At 34.5% G+C, this 19,566-nt stretch overlaps 2 protein-coding genes across 2 annotated transcripts in view; one reads left to right on the plus strand and one right to left on the minus strand.

Moving 5' to 3' along the window:
• Window positions 1-19,566, plus strand: part of LOC123540407 (uncharacterized) — a 201,922-nt gene that overhangs the window by 67,521 nt on the left and 114,835 nt on the right. The window lies entirely within an intron of this gene.
• LOC128549821 (uncharacterized) lies at window positions 10,591-19,458 on the minus strand. The gene is made up of 5 exons (XM_053527487.1): window positions 19,290-19,458; window positions 15,123-15,276; window positions 14,179-14,329; window positions 13,041-13,133; window positions 10,591-10,817 (listed from the first exon to the last, which is right to left on the minus strand). The coding sequence occupies exons 3-5, from the start codon at window positions 14,261-14,263 to the stop codon at window positions 10,591-10,593; spliced, it is 405 nt and encodes a 134-aa protein (XP_053383462.1). The 5' UTR covers window positions 14,264-14,329; window positions 15,123-15,276; window positions 19,290-19,458.

A 19,566-nucleotide genomic window follows, 5' to 3' on the forward strand; every position in this document is an offset into this window, starting at 1 on the left:
TGAAAGCTGTCGTAAGTTGTTGTTTCATCCAGTAGATGTTTGTATGGGCAAAATTTGCCTCTAGTCGAATGAGGACTCCGAAACTAGAATTGTACGTGTCGCTGGGTCAGATACCCACTTTATTTTTGTATCTGTCTATTGTATGATTTATGTATTATCCTTTTGTGTTGTCTATGTTAAATGTCTTATCATCCCATATTTCCAATATTCCTATACATTTCCAATACATTCATTCATCTGTCATTTTCATTTTCATATTAATTAACCATGGTGACGGGCCTCAAACATATTTGACTTTCCCGCACTCGTATGTCACGCATGCGCACTTAGTAAATAGAAATACATGGTAGTTGAAGCCATTTTTGGGGGCAATGCCCCCAGATTTAACAAACCGTCTTTCAATTTTTTTGTCGAGCTTATGACCAACCTGACAACACACAGAAAACAAGTTCCAAAGTATTTACCAAACATAACTTTCATATTGCATTTTGCAATTATATTTTTGATCCAGATATGACTAAATAGATCTACACATTTTATATTAACAACAGTATGTGAAGAAAACTAAACAGCATTATAAATATAAATTATAATAGATCTTCTTAAGCGTAAGAATAATAAAGACGTTTGATTTGATCACGTGATCGATTCTGAAACCGACACTTGTTTTGATCATGTGACCTATTCTGAAATCCAATAATTAGTTTCAATACGCTCAAAAAAATGTATTCATGATTCTGCTTGAAAATAGCAACTACTAAGGAATTGCAACCCCACGGATAAGCCGATAGATTATTGATTTTCATCGCCGTACCTCGACACTGTTGTGGATGTGTATTATGGAGAAACTTTATCTTTATAAGACTTCTTGGTATTGACGTGAGCTATTGACGTTTCTTTGATAGGCGTTAAGTTGGTCTGCAGTTTGCAGTTTGCAGTTCGCAATTCGAATTGCAAACCGCAAACTGTTTTGCATTTTGCAGTTCGAATTGCAAACCGCAAATTGTTTTGCATTTTGCAGTTCGAATTGCAAAATGGATTTTTATTTTGCAATACAAGATGTATATGATCCATGATTTGCTTTCCAAGAAAGATGTTAATGACGGTTTTGAAACATTAAAATCTCACCTTTTAGTCTCCTTTGCACTTTGTATTTTGAACTGCAAACTGCAAATTTTTTTGCATTTTGAAGTTCGAATTGCAAAATGAATTTTTATTTTATGCTAACTGATGAAATACTGTGTTTTATCAGTGACATATAATCACTCACTGATAACAGTAAATGCCGATCTACTTTTACAGTGTGTATGAATTTTAAATTATTTGCTTAAAACAGGATGAAAATATATTGCAAAATGCACATCTCGACGTAATTAAAAAGAAAATTTGTTTGTTTTGAGTGAGGGAACATTTTCACATTTTCACTCGCGCTACGCGCTCGTGAAAATATTTGAAATTTTCTCATTTCTCGGTGAGATATATTCCGTATTCACTCAAAACAAACAAATATCCTCTATTTACTTTCGATTCACTATATGTATTGAACTGCGATGCAGTTTCTCAGAAACATGGTATTGTGCTTCAACATTTAACATTTCAATCTTATTTGCACTTTGTAATTTGAACTTCAAACTGCAAAACATTTTGCAGTTCGAATTGCAAAACGAGTTTTTATTTTGCGTTTCAGTAATCAATATTTTCAATGTCCTTTTTAATTTGTAATTTGAATTCTAAACTACAATTTTTATTTTGCGTTTCAGAATTTAGGATATTAATGTCCATTTCGATTTGTAATTCATGTTTTTTATATAATTATGTACAAACTAAGAATGAAATAAACTTTGAAATTTTTAATTTGAATAACAAACTGCAAAATATTTTGCATTTTGCAGGTCGAATTGCAAAATATGTTTTTATTTTCGATTCAATATATGTAATAAACTGCTTTTCAGTTTCTTAGAAAAGTGGTATTGGATGGGATTGTCCAGGTTTTAAAATTTAACAATTCAGTCTTATTTGCGTTTTTTTTATTTGAATTGCAAACTGCAAAATATTTTGCATTTTGCAGTTCGAATTGCAAAATGATTTTTTGTTTTGCGTTTCAGAATTCAAGATTTCAATGTCAATTACGCCTTGTAATTTAAATTGCAAACTTCAAAATATTTTGCATTTTGCAGTTCAAATTGCAAAACGAATTTGTATTTTGCGTTTCAGAGTTCAAGATTTCAATATCAATTGAGCTTTGTAATTTGAATAGCAAACTGCAAAATATTTTGCATTTTGCAGTTCGAATTGCAAAATGATTCAACATGTATTGAACTGCGATGAAGTTGCTCAGAAAGATGATATTGTTTGGGGTTCCCAGACTTGAAAATTCAATCTTAGTTGCGTTTTATAATTTTAAATTGCAAACTGCAAAATATTTTGCAGTTCAAATTGCAAAATGAATTTTTGTTTTGCGTTTCAGAATTCAAGATTTTAATGTCAATTGCGCACTGTAATTTGAATTGCAAACTGCAAAATATTTTGCATTTTACAGTTCGAATTGCAAAATGATTTTTTTTTACATTAGATTCAATATATGTATTGAACTGCGATGAAATTTCCCAGAAACATGGTATTGTTTGGGGATTTTCAGGCTTTCAGTCTTATTTTCGCTTTGTAATTTGAATTGCAAACTGCAAAATATTTCAAAATATACGCAAACTATCGCAAATAGCATTCAGTATCTACAATATCATACATATTTTTATTTGTTTTTGATACAGAAAAAAGAGATTCTGTTTCAAGTAACTGGCATTCAGTGAGGCAAATGTCAAATTACAGTCATTCGTAATACTTAAGACATCCTCCACCCCTATTGTCCTATTGGGGTTTTGCTAAAGTCTGCTACATCGACTAAGATTGTTTTTCGTGAGACCTCGGACGCTTGATTTCGTATCCAGACATTCTTTTTTGATCGTACCAAGTGGGAGCTCGTTGGCGCTAACCACGGTTTGATGGCGGGGATCTTGATTTCTGTTGCCTTGGTATTTAAGGCGAGTCAGAAATGGCATAGCTTTGTGCAACAGATTCATTTCTGAATGCCAGTTACTTGAAACAGAATCTCTTTTTTCTGTATCAAAAACAAATATAAATATGTATGATATTGTATATACTGAAGGTTATTTGCGATAACTTGCGTATATTTTGAAATATTTTGCAGTTTGCAATTCAAATTACAGTGCGCAATTGACATTGAAATCTTGAATTCTGAAACGCAAAATAAAAATTCATTTTGCAATTCGAACTGCAAAATGCAAAATATTTTGCAGTTTGCAATTCAAATTACAAAGCGCAATTGACATTGAAATCTTGAATTCTGAAACGCAAAATAAAAATTCATTTTGCAATTCGAACTGCAAAATGCAGAATATTTTGCAGTTTGCAATTCAAATTACAAAGCGTAATTGACATTGAAATCTTGAATTCTGAAACGCAAAACAAAAATTCATTTTGCATTTTTGCAATTCAAAATACAAAGTGCAAAGGAGACTAAAAGGTGAAATTTTAATGTTTCAAAACCGTCATTAACATCTTTCTTGGAAAGCAAATCATGGATCATATACATCTTGTTTTGCAAAATAAAAATCCATTTTGCAATTCGAACTGCAAAATGCAAAACAGTTTGCAGTTTGCAATTCGAACTGCACAATGCAAAACAGTTTGCGGTTTGCAATTCGAATTGCGAACTGCAAACTGCAGACCAACTTAACGTCTATGTTTCTTTGTGTATATATATATATATATTAGGGTATAAAGACTACCCTCTCAGATATCACCTTTTATTAATATGCAATTCCTGCCATTTGCATGCTTGTATAATATTGTAATATGTATGTATAATTGATGATAAGCTGTATATGCTTAAATCAAAGCAAACCTATGTTCTGTTCTGTTTATCAATTTGCGGCGATCTGTACCGTTTATCAGTAGGCGAATCTATAAATATGCGGCAACATCCTATAGATCCCGATTCGCAATCTGTAAAAATATCTTTTCTGTGCAGGTGTTATTTTTAAAATATTACTTCAGAAAATACAGTGCTGAAATGAAATACTTTTCGCATGTCTACGAAAATATTTACAAGAGATATGTTATTTATAAAAAATAATACTATATATAAAAAAATAAATAAATAAAATAAAAAACAGTGTTTTACTTGAAATAGAATAGGTAGAAAAAATTCATTACTTATTCGTCAGTTTGAATTTATGACTTATTTGGTTCGGGGGGAATTAATTTGACAGTTTGATTTTTTTGTAATTATTATCTAATCTAATAATCGTCAGTAGATTTTTTCTCTCATTGTTCGAATTCGTAAAATCAACTATGAACAGATTACTTCTGTTTTACACCAACTATTAAGAACATTTTAAAGTTTAAAGGCATATTTATGTACTTGTTCGGACCGTCCTTATTCGTGATTGTATATTATGTATAATTATATATTTTGTTCTCGAAATCAGCTGTAAATCTTTAATCCAAATGTCTTGTCCACAGAAGTTGCATAAAAATGAATTGAATTTCAAATAGTTACTAAAATTTAATACACAATTGCACGGTGCATATTCATATCGGCGCACTCTTTGCGAAATATGCTTTATCGGCGGTTTCTTGCGTCGGCACCGGCGATTCTTTGCTATAAACAGGTTAGCAGTTATAAAAAGTCAGATATACACACCAAATTAATCAAGCTATAATGTTTCCAAAAAGTCATTAGCCTAGAGCCTCTCTGTGCGTAATGCAGAGAGCCTGCCTGTGCATAAAAAAAACCCCAAATAAACTGGTATGCAGAGAGACCGTCGGTGCCACGACAAAACCGAAAGTAAGTGGTTTTGAAAAATTCTATTTACATTTCGGCCTATTCATCTTTATTATTTGGAAGAATATTGATAAATAAATACAAATAGTGCGCTTGATATGTATGATATCAAAGCAAAAACTGGTTAAAGACTGTGGAAAATGTCGGGCTAGTGATCCATGTCAGTACACCATCAATAAATTTCATCGAGTTGCGAGCAAAATCGCTGATAATTAAAAAGTAAACACTATAAAACATAGAAAAGACAATCTTATGTTCCGTGCTCTACTTTTTGAGCAGCATACCTATGCTCATGGATGGCAGCTCGATTTTTCGCCTCCCATTCCAACCTGGGCACTGTTTATAGCAAAAAATAGCCGGTGCCGACGCAAAGAAACCACCGATGTAGCAGATTTCGCAAAGTGCGTTGATATGGATATGTACTGTGAATTGGAGAGAGCATCCTGAATATACATGTCATCTAGGGAAGGTTTGAATCCATGGAGATGTTGTCAAAAGTTATGGCATCAGAATCTTGTGGGCATGCAGTAATTTCAATAGCAACCACCACGCCACTGCAAATCAGGGGAGATGTTTTTTTTTTTTTACTTTTTCCTGAAATCCGACCTCACTATAGGGCCAATAGAAACGCGCTTATTCTGGAAAAGTACAGCACTTCCCAAACTGAACATGTACCCGATTATTTAGTCTAAAGATCAGAACATTATGTATATGACGTGTTTAACATATGTTCGGGAAATCCTTGAAAAAGAACCGAAGAAAAAATTCATTCCCAGATTTTTATATTAAAAAAAACGCCATATTCGCTGATCAAACTGGTATTTATCTGCAGGAAAATTATCGCTTAACGTAAAAAATGCGCCAAATACAGTTATAATTGCGTGTACATATACGTATTTTATCATTTTTCAGACCGAGTAATTTTTGCTATGGAAGGTAATCCACCATTCCGCAATGATAACTTGCCGCGGGTGTCTGTTATATTTTGGCCTCATTTTCTTGGTAATTATCCCTGCAGATACACATTTATGTTACCAGTTTAATGTATTTCATCTATCTGAGGGTACAAATGGTTTCTGATGGTGACATTCGAAGGCAGAACCACCAGAAATCTTGTTCTTTTTCCACGGGCGTTTCGTATCCTAATTTACTCGAACCTAACTGTATACGCAAGTTCGGTAGGTTCATTGATATGACGAATCACGGTTTTCATAGTGTTTTATGTATTTCTTATATAATAATTATGATATTGATAGTTTGAAATACAGGTGTATATTAAATAACCTAAAATTGAAACAGACAATGTTATTTTGATCAACAATCATAACAAACAATATGAATAATAATATCATCATATATCATGTATGTTTTTAAGAAAACAGTTATGAATTTTAGCAACAGTTGGAATGGAAAAAAGGTAGATCTATAAAAATATTTTTTACAGGTGTTTGTGTGTTAACTAATGACGACTCCTTATTAAAATGATGCTTATTTGTAACAAAAAACATTCCAGACTTTTTTAATTGATAAGTATTGTACACATTAGAAAACATAGCCTAGATTTTTTCAATGTCAGTTCAAGGAAATCCTGTTCCTTTAAACTTTCACATATTGGAATATTTTGACTTTCTTTCCAAACTTTCATAAAGTATTACGTTACAAAGTTTGCCTGTTTCTGTTAGACTGTCAAGAACACATGATGTCAGGACATAGAGTGCAAACAGAAGTATTGAAGAAATTGAAATACATTGTATAGCTTTATCTTTTTCATTTTATCAAACCTGGCAATGAAAGGTTTTTGTTTGTCGATGAATAACTGCTTTTGAACAAGACTAGATTTTTTATCTTTACCTTTTGAACAAAATATAGAAGTGTATTGAATACAAAGTTAATAAATTTTATTGTTGTGCACTGTTAAAGTTGTGACCACTCCATTTCTTGCCACACACAAGTGTATTACATAATGCCTGCATGTATTTCCCTGACATGAATGGGTTACATCAAGTCTTGAAACTGCAAAGCATTGCCTCCATCAGTCCTCTCAGTACTTTGATTCTTCTCTTGTCTTACGACAAATTCTTAGTGCCGCTTTGCGTGCCTTTACAGGTAATTGTTGATTTCATTCATTGTATTATTCATTTGTCTTTCATTTCATATCATATTTTATTGCATTCGCTTGGAAATATGGAATTATGCACTTCAGTAAATAGAAATACATGGTAGTTGACGCCATTTTTCTTCTCTTGTCTTACGACAAATTCTTAGTGCCGCTTTACGTGCCTTTACAGGCAGATGACCCACAAGTACCCTCCAACCCAGGGCGTAAGAACCCAGACTACGACACACGTCAGTTTGAACACTGGCCATAGCATTCGCAGTGGTTCCAATGCTGCGGCGGTGCAGGATTCGTCGCAAAAACGGTGGATAAATATTGCTGGGTGAATGCATTTTCGCTGCCATCGATTAGTTTTCTAACGAATTTCTAATTTTATTCATGTTTAGACAGAAACATAAAACATGAGACAGGAGACCACATGAATGAGGGGCTGCTGTTTCGGAAGAATAATAGAATCTTGTAAAACAATTCCTGATTAGCATGACGTTATTAACTCGGTGGATGTCATTGTATCGTTGTAGCAATATAAACTAGTCGACCAAAAATTTATTCTCCAACGCAAAGGCGGACTGGAGATCGTATGCCCAGGACTATATTCAGTTACGGGGAAGCAATACCTTTAACTGAAATGTATTGAATCACAGGGAATTATCTCCCTTTGGAATGATTGTCTTGTAACATGGCATTTTGTGCTTAAGCAGGTAAAATACGATGAAGCAAGTTATTTTGCAATACATTAAGAAAATGTTCTCCGACCCTTTCCTTGGTTATGATGGGGAAATTGCAGGACCGTAGGAAGTATTTTCAGCTTTTGTGGGGTAGGGTACACATTATGAAAATCAGCTAAAATAAATTCGCTGTCAAAAACTTGCTAAGATAATTAAAATAATCGGTCAAATTATTGCTCGCCCTCCACCGTCCCTACTTCCTACGGCCTTGAATTACATTGGGTTACCTCTTTTGAGAATTCAGAAAATCAATGACAGTGTAGCCATTTTATGTAAGGCACATCTAATTGTTGATATTAGCTTTTCACAGACATGGCTAAACTACCGGAGGAGTTTTGAACAGTTTGCAAGTTTAACAACTACATAGGTCATGCCTGGATGGTGTCTGGGACACGTCTCAGCTCTAAAAATGTTAACATTTGAAATGGAATGCAAAGTTTGCTAATGATAACATACCGGTGCCTGGCTTTAACAACTGATGCAGGCTGCCAGCAATGAACACCACGGTTGAATTGGAGTTATTCTGTCTCATTAAATCTGATTACTTGAGGCGCCCTAGAAAAAATGATACGCACCCCTGAAAATCGCAGTCAAAGTAGTTTATGGTAGAAAATGAATACTCTTCAAAGAGGAGATACTCTATTATGGGCCTAATACCTTAAGAATATGAATAGAGCTATGTCATCTCAAATATTCAAGCGTTACATATTAGGCCTATACATCTAACACATGAATTTACTTTCCTATGTCCAAAAAAAAAAAGTTATTTCAATCATGCTCCACCTAACGATTTTCAACAGACTATTATAAAATTTTCACATAGACTGGTATTTATTTACAGCTCTCTGTAATACATGACCACAAACTTCTTTTTTCCAGTAGAGCGCAAGATGACGTACTTTACAGGTTTTTTAAGTAGTGTTTCTATATACAATAAAAATACGGCTGACAACAAAATACGGCGAATTTCTTTTTCTTTTTCATCGATTTTCAACGGACTGTTATAAAACGTTCAGAAGTAACTGTTAATGTTGACGATATTTCCGATAAACTGGTATTTTTTCAGATCTCTGTTACTCTCCATTTTACAGTTGTAAATCTTCAAATATGACTACAACATTCATTAATTTCAACAGAGCGCAAAATGAGGTACTGATCAGGTTTTCTAAGTAGCATTTGTATAATTTATACTACAAAAATACGGCAGAAGTTCTTTATATTAAAGTTTGTGTTTAAATTACCTAAAATGATATAAAATTTGTCCAGATTATCGGAGGCAAACGATTTATGAAGTTTAACGCAAAATGCATAAAACTGACTGAAACCGAAGCAAAATTTTGCTTAAAGACCTATGTTTAACAAACTGCCCGATAATTTTATCATTTTTTTAAATAATAATTTTCAATAATATTGAACAAACGTACATAATTTCAATCTGCAATCGCTATCGATTCCAGAAAAGAAAAAGACCGTTTTAGAGTCTGCTCTAATTCTCATTGCGTTTCCCCTATCCCAAGTTTATGGGAATTCCTTAAGTTTTTTGTCAAATATTGGCCAGGATCTTTACTGTTCGTTATTCTCTCAGGAAATATTTACGGAACAACTCTGTTAACATTTAATTTTATAATCTAACGTCATAGATGGACAGTCCATTACAATAACTTAATATTATTGTTAATTTTTAAACTGGGTAATAGTTTGTAGCGATTCTTCCTACTGACATGAGATTAATTAAAAATCATAAAAAACTAAACCCTCAAGAGAAAGAAAAAGACGATATAAAGACAGATGTAAGTGAAATATATATGACAACGCAAAACCCATGAAACCATAAAAATTTCACTTTCAGTAAGTGGGGTAACATATTTTTTATGACCCAGCTTGAAACAACACTGACCAGATATTGCTTATCGCCAGGCAATATTGTAATACACACCGAAATTTAAAGGGTGATTAAACATTTGACAATATCCAATATAACTTTGTGCATAACGCACTTTTCAAATGAATAATTTAAAGAATACTCAGACATTAAAGGCACTGGTCTACAGATCGTTCGACAACAACAACAAACATTTGGATCTGGAAATTAATGCTATATTTCTTAAGAACGTTTTGAAACTTCTGCTCAAACAAATCCGCCTAACTTATTCGCGGCAGATGGAAATGCACGGTAAGAGAGATCTTGAAATTTAATATTGCACAATTGACCGGAACCCTCAGGGGCTCTGTATCAGTTTTCCGTCCTCTTTATAGCATATACGGCCTCTTCTAAATCCTTTTCTTCTCGTCTCTTCCTTCTTTCATTCAGAGTTCCCTGGTAAATATCAGACTATATACATATCAGAACCGACAAACAAAAACTTTGATCTTTTCGAGGTCATTTCATAATAATCTACAAATACAACTACAAGAAAACAATACGCCAGAATAAGTCACAACATGGTAAAATGACAGAAGACACGAGTTTGAACATGAGAAGTCTTGTGACATGTTCTACTTTTTAGTTCGGAGCAATAAATGCTGGATAGATAAAATATTGCCGACAGTCAATACAAACTCTTTTTGCACATTCATACTAATGATAGCATTGAAATGTGAGAAGATTTAGAGAGTTGAATATCGAGCTTTGATCATATGAAGATTAAAAACTGCACGTTGTACATTTCATAAAAATAAAGATGTTTTCTGCAGTCAGTCAGAAAAATCTTGCAGAATTTTGTTTGAAGTCGCAAATTATCGAGAAGTCTAGCAAGATCACTTATAGATTTGATAAGTCGAGGACCTCGCCTTATGGGTTACGTTGCAAGAGGGCGAACCGGTTCTCTAAGCATGGTTGATTTCTCTCCAAACAAAGCCTGAGCAAAGAGAACTTATAGATCTTAAAAATGCATGTTTGCATTAGCATTTGTGTACTTTGCTAGAAAGTTAAGCCTGCAGACGATTTCCACGAGGTTCAACTGCGACGTCTGTCTCACTCTTACAGGTGGCGCTGTATCACCATCTTCCCAGGAATGCGGACGATTACTAGAGGGCGCTCGACTTTCTGATGTTTCCCTGGGTGACCTGTTAGTTTCGCCGGAAACAGACTGTGCCATTGACGTACTGGCTGAAATTTGATAGAGAAATTCAAACATTAGCTTTCAAAACGCGAACTGCTAGTCAACAAGTAGTATGGCTAGATAATTTGTTTTTAATTGCAAAATATTTTTCTAATTTTCTACTTTCTTTTTTTTGTTATTATGTTAGAAGACTACCTCTTAATTTTGTTCTTTGTTTTGATACGACATCACTTACTTATACCGACTGACGTTGTGTTCTATAAGCAGACGACATCACTTACTTGTATCGACTGACGTTGTGCTCAAGCAGACGACATCACTTACTTGTATCTGTGACAGGAAAGGCCGAACCGGCGACAGTAACCATCAAAACAAATCAACACCCTTTACAATATTTACAAATTTATTTACGTAAGATGATTATTAACAATGAATAGATATGAAAAGAAAAAAAAAACTGATTATAAGAAAGAAAAAAAAGAAAGTTCAGTATCTCTAGATACAAAAGTTCTTATAGTCCATTCTAATCTGACGTGACACAGGTCTTTAATGTAATTGTGAACTTTAAGTAGCACAAACAAAACATAGCTTCTAAATTCGGTCCCTTTAAACCGTGAATACGTTGATTCCGTGTTGGCTCCCTATGGTGGTAGGTGATTGCATCCCTGAGCTGACTTCAGAGGATAACAAAAATCATCGTCTTTGCGGTTTACGGCACAACCATGGGACGTAAGCTCTGCGCTGGGAATATCACATCCAGGCGAGTGAAGACAAGTGAACCTCGGGCATTGTACTTCCGGGTTATGACATCACCAGGAAAAATCGTCTGGCGGAAGAAGCTAAAATATATAACATATGGTAAGCACCATAGCAAAACAAAAAGTCAGGGCATAAAACTGCTCCTTTGGGTACACCATACCTCCGTAGGCTCCCATAAATAATACGTGCTACTTATACAAAACATATGTGCTACTAAGTTCAAACGTCACATGATTAAAATACGTCACTTATTACTTCCATTATTACAAAGATTACTTACTTAAAAGACTAAAGTTAAAGTATGAAAAAGATATGAAAAGTATATGATGAAACATTATAGATACGGACATGATAAACTGCAGCTATTATTTACAACTACAAATTAACAAAATTCAATATAAATCAAACGTTATATCATAGTTGGCATCCATATAATATCAAATGCCATACACTACAACGGACATTAATTAGATGTGCTATAGACTGGCACACAATTACAAATTACAATAATATATTACATACATGGTACTAGACTTGCCATATAGATTTATACATAACAATACAATGCAGTAATGGCGTTCCATAATTAACAAAAATGTTTGACATAAGTTTTTGAAACAAAGTACTTTATAAATATCATGTTACAAATTTCAGTACAAATTTAACATCTTATATAAATGAAACATTTTAGATTCCTCTTTCGAAATAATTTACAAAAGTCTGAAAAATTTAATAAATCATCCTGACATACCGAAACTAGCTAAAATCATATGCCGAAAAGTAAATGTTACAGAATTCTGTAGAATGAACAAAAATTTACCAAATAAAAATCGTAATGCAAAAATCATACAAAAATCTAACAAATAAATTTCTTACCTCGATCGAGCATAAATTTCTAGCAAGAAAATAATTCAGACATAGATCCGTCTATAAAGTCGTAAGGTGGTGTGCGCAAGGCATATCTAGTCCAGTCTATTTAAAGGGTAATGTCCCGCCAAATACTAAATTTCATGGGATTCACGGCTAAGCCGTGGACTCCGACTATTGTCATTTTCACGGGATTCACGATATAGCCGGGGAATCTAACTACTTTGGCGCGAATTTAAATTGACAATTTGAGGCCCATTATAGTGGTTTTGGGGATAAAAACATAAATTACTGAAGTTTATAAAATATCAACTTTCTTATTACTGAACAGAATTTAATGAAATTTACATGGAAATTTAAGTTATGAAATACAGAAAAGCATGAGAGGTATTTCATGCGTGAAATCTGACATTTACCTCAATAACTCAAAAATTTACAAAAAGATGATGCAATACCTGCATTTACACTACAGATAAAATAAGGCCCGTATGTCAATTTGTGACAGTATCGACTGACGTTGTGTTCTTTAAGCAGACGACATCACTTACTTGTATCGACTGACGTTGTGTTTTATAAGCAGACAACATCACTTACTTGTATCAACTGAAGTTGTGTTCTATAAGCAGACGACATCACTTACTTACATGTATATCGACTGACGTAAGGCGATTGCGCCAAGGTGCAAGGCATGGATTTTTTTTCTTTTTTTTTGTGGTTTCGCCATTTTACATCGGAACCTGAAATTAATTCAGATGTATTAAACATCGGATGCCTTAATATCATACAACATTTCATAAACTGCATTAAGAACTTCAGAGAAAATAATCCATCTGAAAGAAATAATGTAACAAAAGCGCCGTCTCCAGGAATATAATCCTATTTTAGGGTATAACTAACATTTAAACAATATAGACAAATAAAATAAAGAAAGTAGTACAATGTCACACCGCAATGGAACAGTCAGAGAGAGAAAGAAACTTCTCGAGAGTTTAAACCGGTTAATTGCACCAGACATTACAAAGTGCGCAACAAACCTCGGAAAGTGCGCACCAGACTTCAAGTACTGCCCACCAGACTTCAAGTACTGCCACCAAACCTCAAGTACTGCCCACCAGTCCTTATACAGTGCGCTACAAACATCGGAAAGTGCAAACCTCAAGCACTGCCCAGCAGACCTTAAGGACTGTCCACCAGTGTGCAACAAACATCAGAAAGTGCGCATCAGACCTCAAGTACTGCCCACCAGACCTTTAGGACTGCCCACCAGACCTTATACAGTGTGCAACAAACATCGGAAAGTGCGCATCAGACCTCAAGTACTGCCCACCAGAGCTCAAGCACTGCTCGCCAGACCTCAAGTACTGCGCCCCAAACCTCAAGAACTGCCCACCAAACCTCAAGTACTGCCTACCAGACCTTATACAGAGCGCACATAACCTTGTATAGTGTGCACAAAATCTCAGGTACTGCGGACTAAACCGCTGTCTGACAGGTCACAGAATGTCTAAGAGCACATTGTAAATACAATTTAAAGGTGCGTGCGCTTATTTTTGAGATATTTAAACATGACTAAAGTGAACTACACATACATACTAATTTTTTGACATTATTTTGAATTATTTAAGTTCTCAGATGTTTTAATGTGATATTTAAATTTTAGAAAGATTTTGATATCCATTTTAAAAGATTCTATACGTTGTGTTAACAATCAGCTCTTAAACACATCATTAAAATCAGGAAATTGTTTTGAACTATGTAATGTTTTGTAAATAAAGTCTATACTTTTCAATGATCCTTCTTTGAACGCTGTATCTATGTCTGTAGGGTTGCTGCAGAGACATTTGGAATGCCTTAGATGTCGGCTCATCTTCTTCCATCTGCGGTCCAGTGTTGGTCATCCTTCAGCGCCAGTAAAAGCGCTCGCTTCGTCGAGCTGTTGTCAAAACAGATCACAATTCAACATCTTGTATAAATGAAAAAATATTTTACTGTGTTTAACATAATAACTCGGACCGGAAATCTTAACATATTCTTTGAATCTTGAAAAGCGCTTATTATTATTATTATTATTATTATTATTATTATGATAATAATAATAATATCAGACTCGGTTTATAGGAGGTAATGAAATATGAGTAATCACGCATTCCTCTAGCATCGGCTTTGGAGAAACTCTGTTATTGCACCGTGTTTCATGTACATTAAATGTGTTCCATTGTTCAAAATGACACACAATATAACAACACGGGGTTCAAGTATTGGTTGCCTGCCTTGGAAGCGCACTGTTATGAGAATATGATAATGACTGGTTCCCGACATAAACACTAAAATGTGCGGAGTGGGAAGTATGTGTTTCTTGGTAAGCGGCAAATCAAAGATTTTAAAAATATGTCCACATTTATTGACGCGAAAAAACAAAAAAGTTCAAAATGTATCGTTCTGAACAGCATACAGTTTGGAAATCATAAATGGACTGGTTCGTATTTATTTGACGACCTTGTTGTTGTATTCTGTGGTTCTTTGGGATCATAGAGTCTACGAGAGGTGTTGCGCATTTCATTATCTCTCATAAACAGACTCAATCAAACCGAGTCTGTTCTTAATCTTTTTTTTTTGGTAGCGATATATGCTTCCAAGAGATCATTTACATATTTTATCATTTATTGCAATATAACGTAAAAAGCCGTTAAACATTTAAATCTTGCCGGATAAAGTTTAAAACTTACCTTGTATCACTATTACATTAATGTCTGCCACAATTTCCATGGATTCGCGTGCAATAAGATACAGAGCTTCAACATATCACCCGGATGTATCAATATGTCACCAGGGGGCGCACGTATTGTTTTAAATTGCATAGATTAAAGGCATGAAGGCATCCTGAAAACAGAAACATTTATTTTCATTGGCATTCGATATTATAAAAGTTACAGATATAAAAGCTTAGCCGTTCATATATTACAAAGGAAAGCAATGTAAAGCAATTCAAGAAGAACTTGTTCTGTATACATAGAACACGACAAAGCCGCTTTTACTTTGTAGTTCTTTTCCTGTTTAGCATACAATATTTAGTATGAGAACTTATATTTGTCATTTTTTATTTTGTTAATTTTATACGAGTTTTTTTAAGCTTTTAGATGTTTTGAAGGAGGCTACTTTAAATACGTATTTAGTGGATTCAGTGTTGTTATATTTTCTGGTCCTTTGGGATCATGGAGTCCATTCAACATATGTGTAAAAGAGTCCGCTAAGCCGGTGCTAGAGGGCGTAAGAGGTGTTGAACATTTCATTACCTCTCATGAACAGACTCAATCCAACCGAGTCTGCTATTATTATATTTGTTTGCATTCTCTGCTTCCATGTTAAATAAATACTAGAGGTATCCGTGGCTCAACGGCTTCGGTTACTGACTTTAAATCACTTGTCTCAAGTAGAATTCTCTGATGTGGTGAAGCAATCCAATTGACCTGCTGGATGTCTGTGGATCTATCATAGTGTTCCTTCATCATGTTCATACCCGAAATAATGTTTGAAGGGGCCAGCTGGGGTCATCCTTAGAGCTGGAACGCCAACCTATGACCTATACACTTGTCGGTGTGATGTGACCGCTAACATAAAGAAATAACGCTACATTGCGAACTAAATAATGCTTGTAAAATAATCATATAGTTAAATTGGAATTACACAATCGCACCTTTTGCTTTAATGTTTTTGTAATTTGTATCAGTCTATGCTAAAATATATTGATATACTTGAAGATGTCTTCTGGTAGGCAACGAGCACGAGCATTTGTTCAATTGAAGGCATATGTTCGCTTGTAGGCACTCCGGGAAACTCTTTAAAACCTACAACATATGTTCCGTGTCATATGTTCGCTTGTAGGCACTCCGGGAAACTCTTTAAAACCTACAACGTACGTCTCGTGTCATATCAATGTCACGCAAGCACGGCACATATAACAAGAAGAAACTACACAAAAGGATATGAACACGCAGAATTCAGATTTAGAAATAGTTTTCATTTAGCTAGAATTTCTGATAAAAGAGAATCATATTATCAAAATAATGCCTAAACCAAAGTGATACTTTGAAGAACACGAATAACTTTCTTATTATGGGTGTGTGGGTATTATGAATTTTTGTGAGAGGTAATAAAAAGCGTGACCTGGCTCTTCGAAATCCATCGCAGTAAGAACGATACCACAATGTTATTTTGATAACCTCTGCAATAACGCATACAAATGTAGCATGGTACAACAAACCAACATGCCTGAATGAGTTATCTCCCATCCAATGTCTCCCGATTAAAACATCTGTTTAGTGACAGGCTTTAAACGAAGGGACTACAGAAAACATTGCCTAACATATGCCTAGCGGAAGTTTTTAAATAATCAAGTAGTTCTCAATAATGATAGATTTCTGGTAATTACGAACAATTACAAAAAAGAGGTCTAAGTTTCTCGAAGTGTTCTAGATAACCAAAATGTGACTGTAATTGTAATATGTACAGTTTCAGAATAGATCTAAGCTGCGATATGACAGGCTATATATCAGATATACAGAATAGATCTAAGTTGCGATATGACAGGCTATATATCAGATATACAGCATAGATCTAAGCTGCGATATGACAGGCTATATATCAGATATACAGCATAGATCTAAGTTGCGATATGACAGGCTATATATCAGATATACAGCATAGATCTAAGCTGCGATATGACAGGCTATATATCAGATTGACAGCATAGATCTAAGCTGCGATATGACAGGCTATATATCAGATATACAGCATAGATCTAAGTTGCGATATGCCAGGCTATATATCAGATATACAGAATAGATCTAAGTTGCGATATGACAGGCTATATATCAGATATACAGAATAGATCTAAGCTGCGATATGATAGGCTATATATCAGATATACAGAATAGACCTAAGTTGCGATATGATAGGCTATATATCAGATATACAGCATAGATCTAAGTTGCGATATGACAGGCTATATATCAGATTGACAGCATAGATCTATGTTGCGATATGATAGGCTATATATCAGATATACAGAATAGATCTAAGCTGTGATATGACAGGCTATATATCAGATATACAGCAAAACTAGTTTCAATATTGTCACTTGTTATTCGTAAATTTACTCTGGTTTGGAGATTATTTTGATCATGTGATTTCCCTCATGGTGCCTCACCCCTGCGGGTTTTAAACTCCGTTTAGCGTGTACAATTCTTAATATGAGAACCCATCCGGCTGATACCGGAAGTTCTGTGGTTCTACCCGGTGCTAGCCTATACCTGTAACAGTTACTTTAGGGAAACATGGGCTCTTCATCCATCTACGAAAGCTGGAAAATTCGTCATGTGACCTCAATTTGTGTCATGTGACCTCAACTTGCGACTTTAAACCGATGTTCTTGTAAAGAACGTAAATATAGACTCAATATTTATTATAGATATAGGGCTAAATAAATCCATTGAGATCCAATAGTAAATCATAATTTGAAAGTTTCTCGTGCAATAAAATTTAGACATAGATTTCCGTATGAATATATTATTCGTATGCTGAATCCCGTCCCTAGTCTTACTCATTTATGTCGAACACTGCTTAAAGTGCTACTTATTTATGTCGAACACTGCTCAAAGTGTTACTCATTTATGTCGAACACTGCTTAAAGTGTTACTCATTTATGTCGAACGCTGCTTAAAGTATTACTCTTTTATGTCGAACACTGCTTAAAGTGTTACTCTTTTATGTCGAACACTGCTCAAAGTGTTACTCATTTATGTTGAACGCTGCTTAAAATGTTACCAAATTTGTTGTATACTGTTTCTTGTGTTTCCCATTTAAAACATTTCTTTATAGAGTCCGATCAATGACCAAAGAAACCAAAACTCGACTCTTTATTAAGTGAAAAATTTGGGCTTTACACATACTAGAATATTTTATGAACCCTGGTGAACGATAAAAAAAAATGACATTCAATATTTTCCGTTCACCAATGTATTATCAGTATGCGATTCGAGCGTTCTCCAGTCCTTAAGAAAAGGAATTACCTATCATGACAGAAGGATTCCGAAATCACACACGGAGAATTACGGAAACGCACGGAAATTGCCGATTGTAAATACGGGCAACTACCTTCAGTTAAAATTGTGACGGAACGCTCTTGATTCATAGAAACTCTGTATATACTGTACCATGTTCATGTCAATTTCATTAGTGTACGCCCAGGTGTGTAAGAAGGACTCGTGCAATCAGTTTGCAAGATTCTTCGGAGACACTCAGCAGCGCTGTAAAATATATAAACTCTTAAAACTAGACCGCCAATTACAGAATGACCAGGATGTAATTTACTTTAACTTACATCATTAGCTGAGATAATGAAAACCGCAGAACATCATTCAAACCATCTTATTAAACATGCCGCGTATTACCTGTACTATGCAAACATTCTGCATCTACTCTAAAGTAAATGGCGTGAAAAAGAGAGGTGTTCCGGAATGATTAGAACGAGTTTTTTAAGGACCGTTCTAAATAAAACCTGGTGTAGAATCTAGATAGCATAGTCACGTGATTAATATTTACGACAGCTGAAGGCAGGTTTTGGATTTTAAATTCAGTAGGACTGGGTACCAGTGAACCATTTTCTTCCGTAGACTACTCTAGAATATTTAAGAACACCGTTCAAAGAAATCTAATGACTTTGACCTAGTTGTCTACATTCCTAGTTTTATGCAAAACTTTTTTCTCAATTTGGTGATATTCAACGTTTATTCTACATTTATCGGTTTGAGACAACAGTTGTAACAAGATTTGTATATTCCCGGCTATGTTCCTTTTTAGGTACATTTATTAACGATAAATCAAATGCTACTTACATCTAAGCAGAACAGCAAATATTGAGAATATGTTTTCGCCGTTGTTATTTGGTGACACGTTTCCGAATCCTATTGACGTCAGTGACGTAAACGTAAAAGCTGTGATGTAATACGCCTTTATGCTGGGTCAACTATCTGTAACGTTGGCAATGTTAGCTTCACTGATACTTCTGGCACACTATGTAACCATCCCAGAATACCAGAAAAATGATAAAACATTTCTATAAAACATAACTATGTTAAAAGCAGACGTCGCGATTACGTTTAAAAATCTTAG

The sequence above is a fragment of the Mercenaria mercenaria genome, chromosome 16, assembly GCF_021730395.1.
Source record: "Mercenaria mercenaria strain notata chromosome 16, MADL_Memer_1, whole genome shotgun sequence".
Lineage (NCBI taxonomy): Eukaryota > Metazoa > Mollusca > Bivalvia > Venerida > Veneridae > Mercenaria > Mercenaria mercenaria.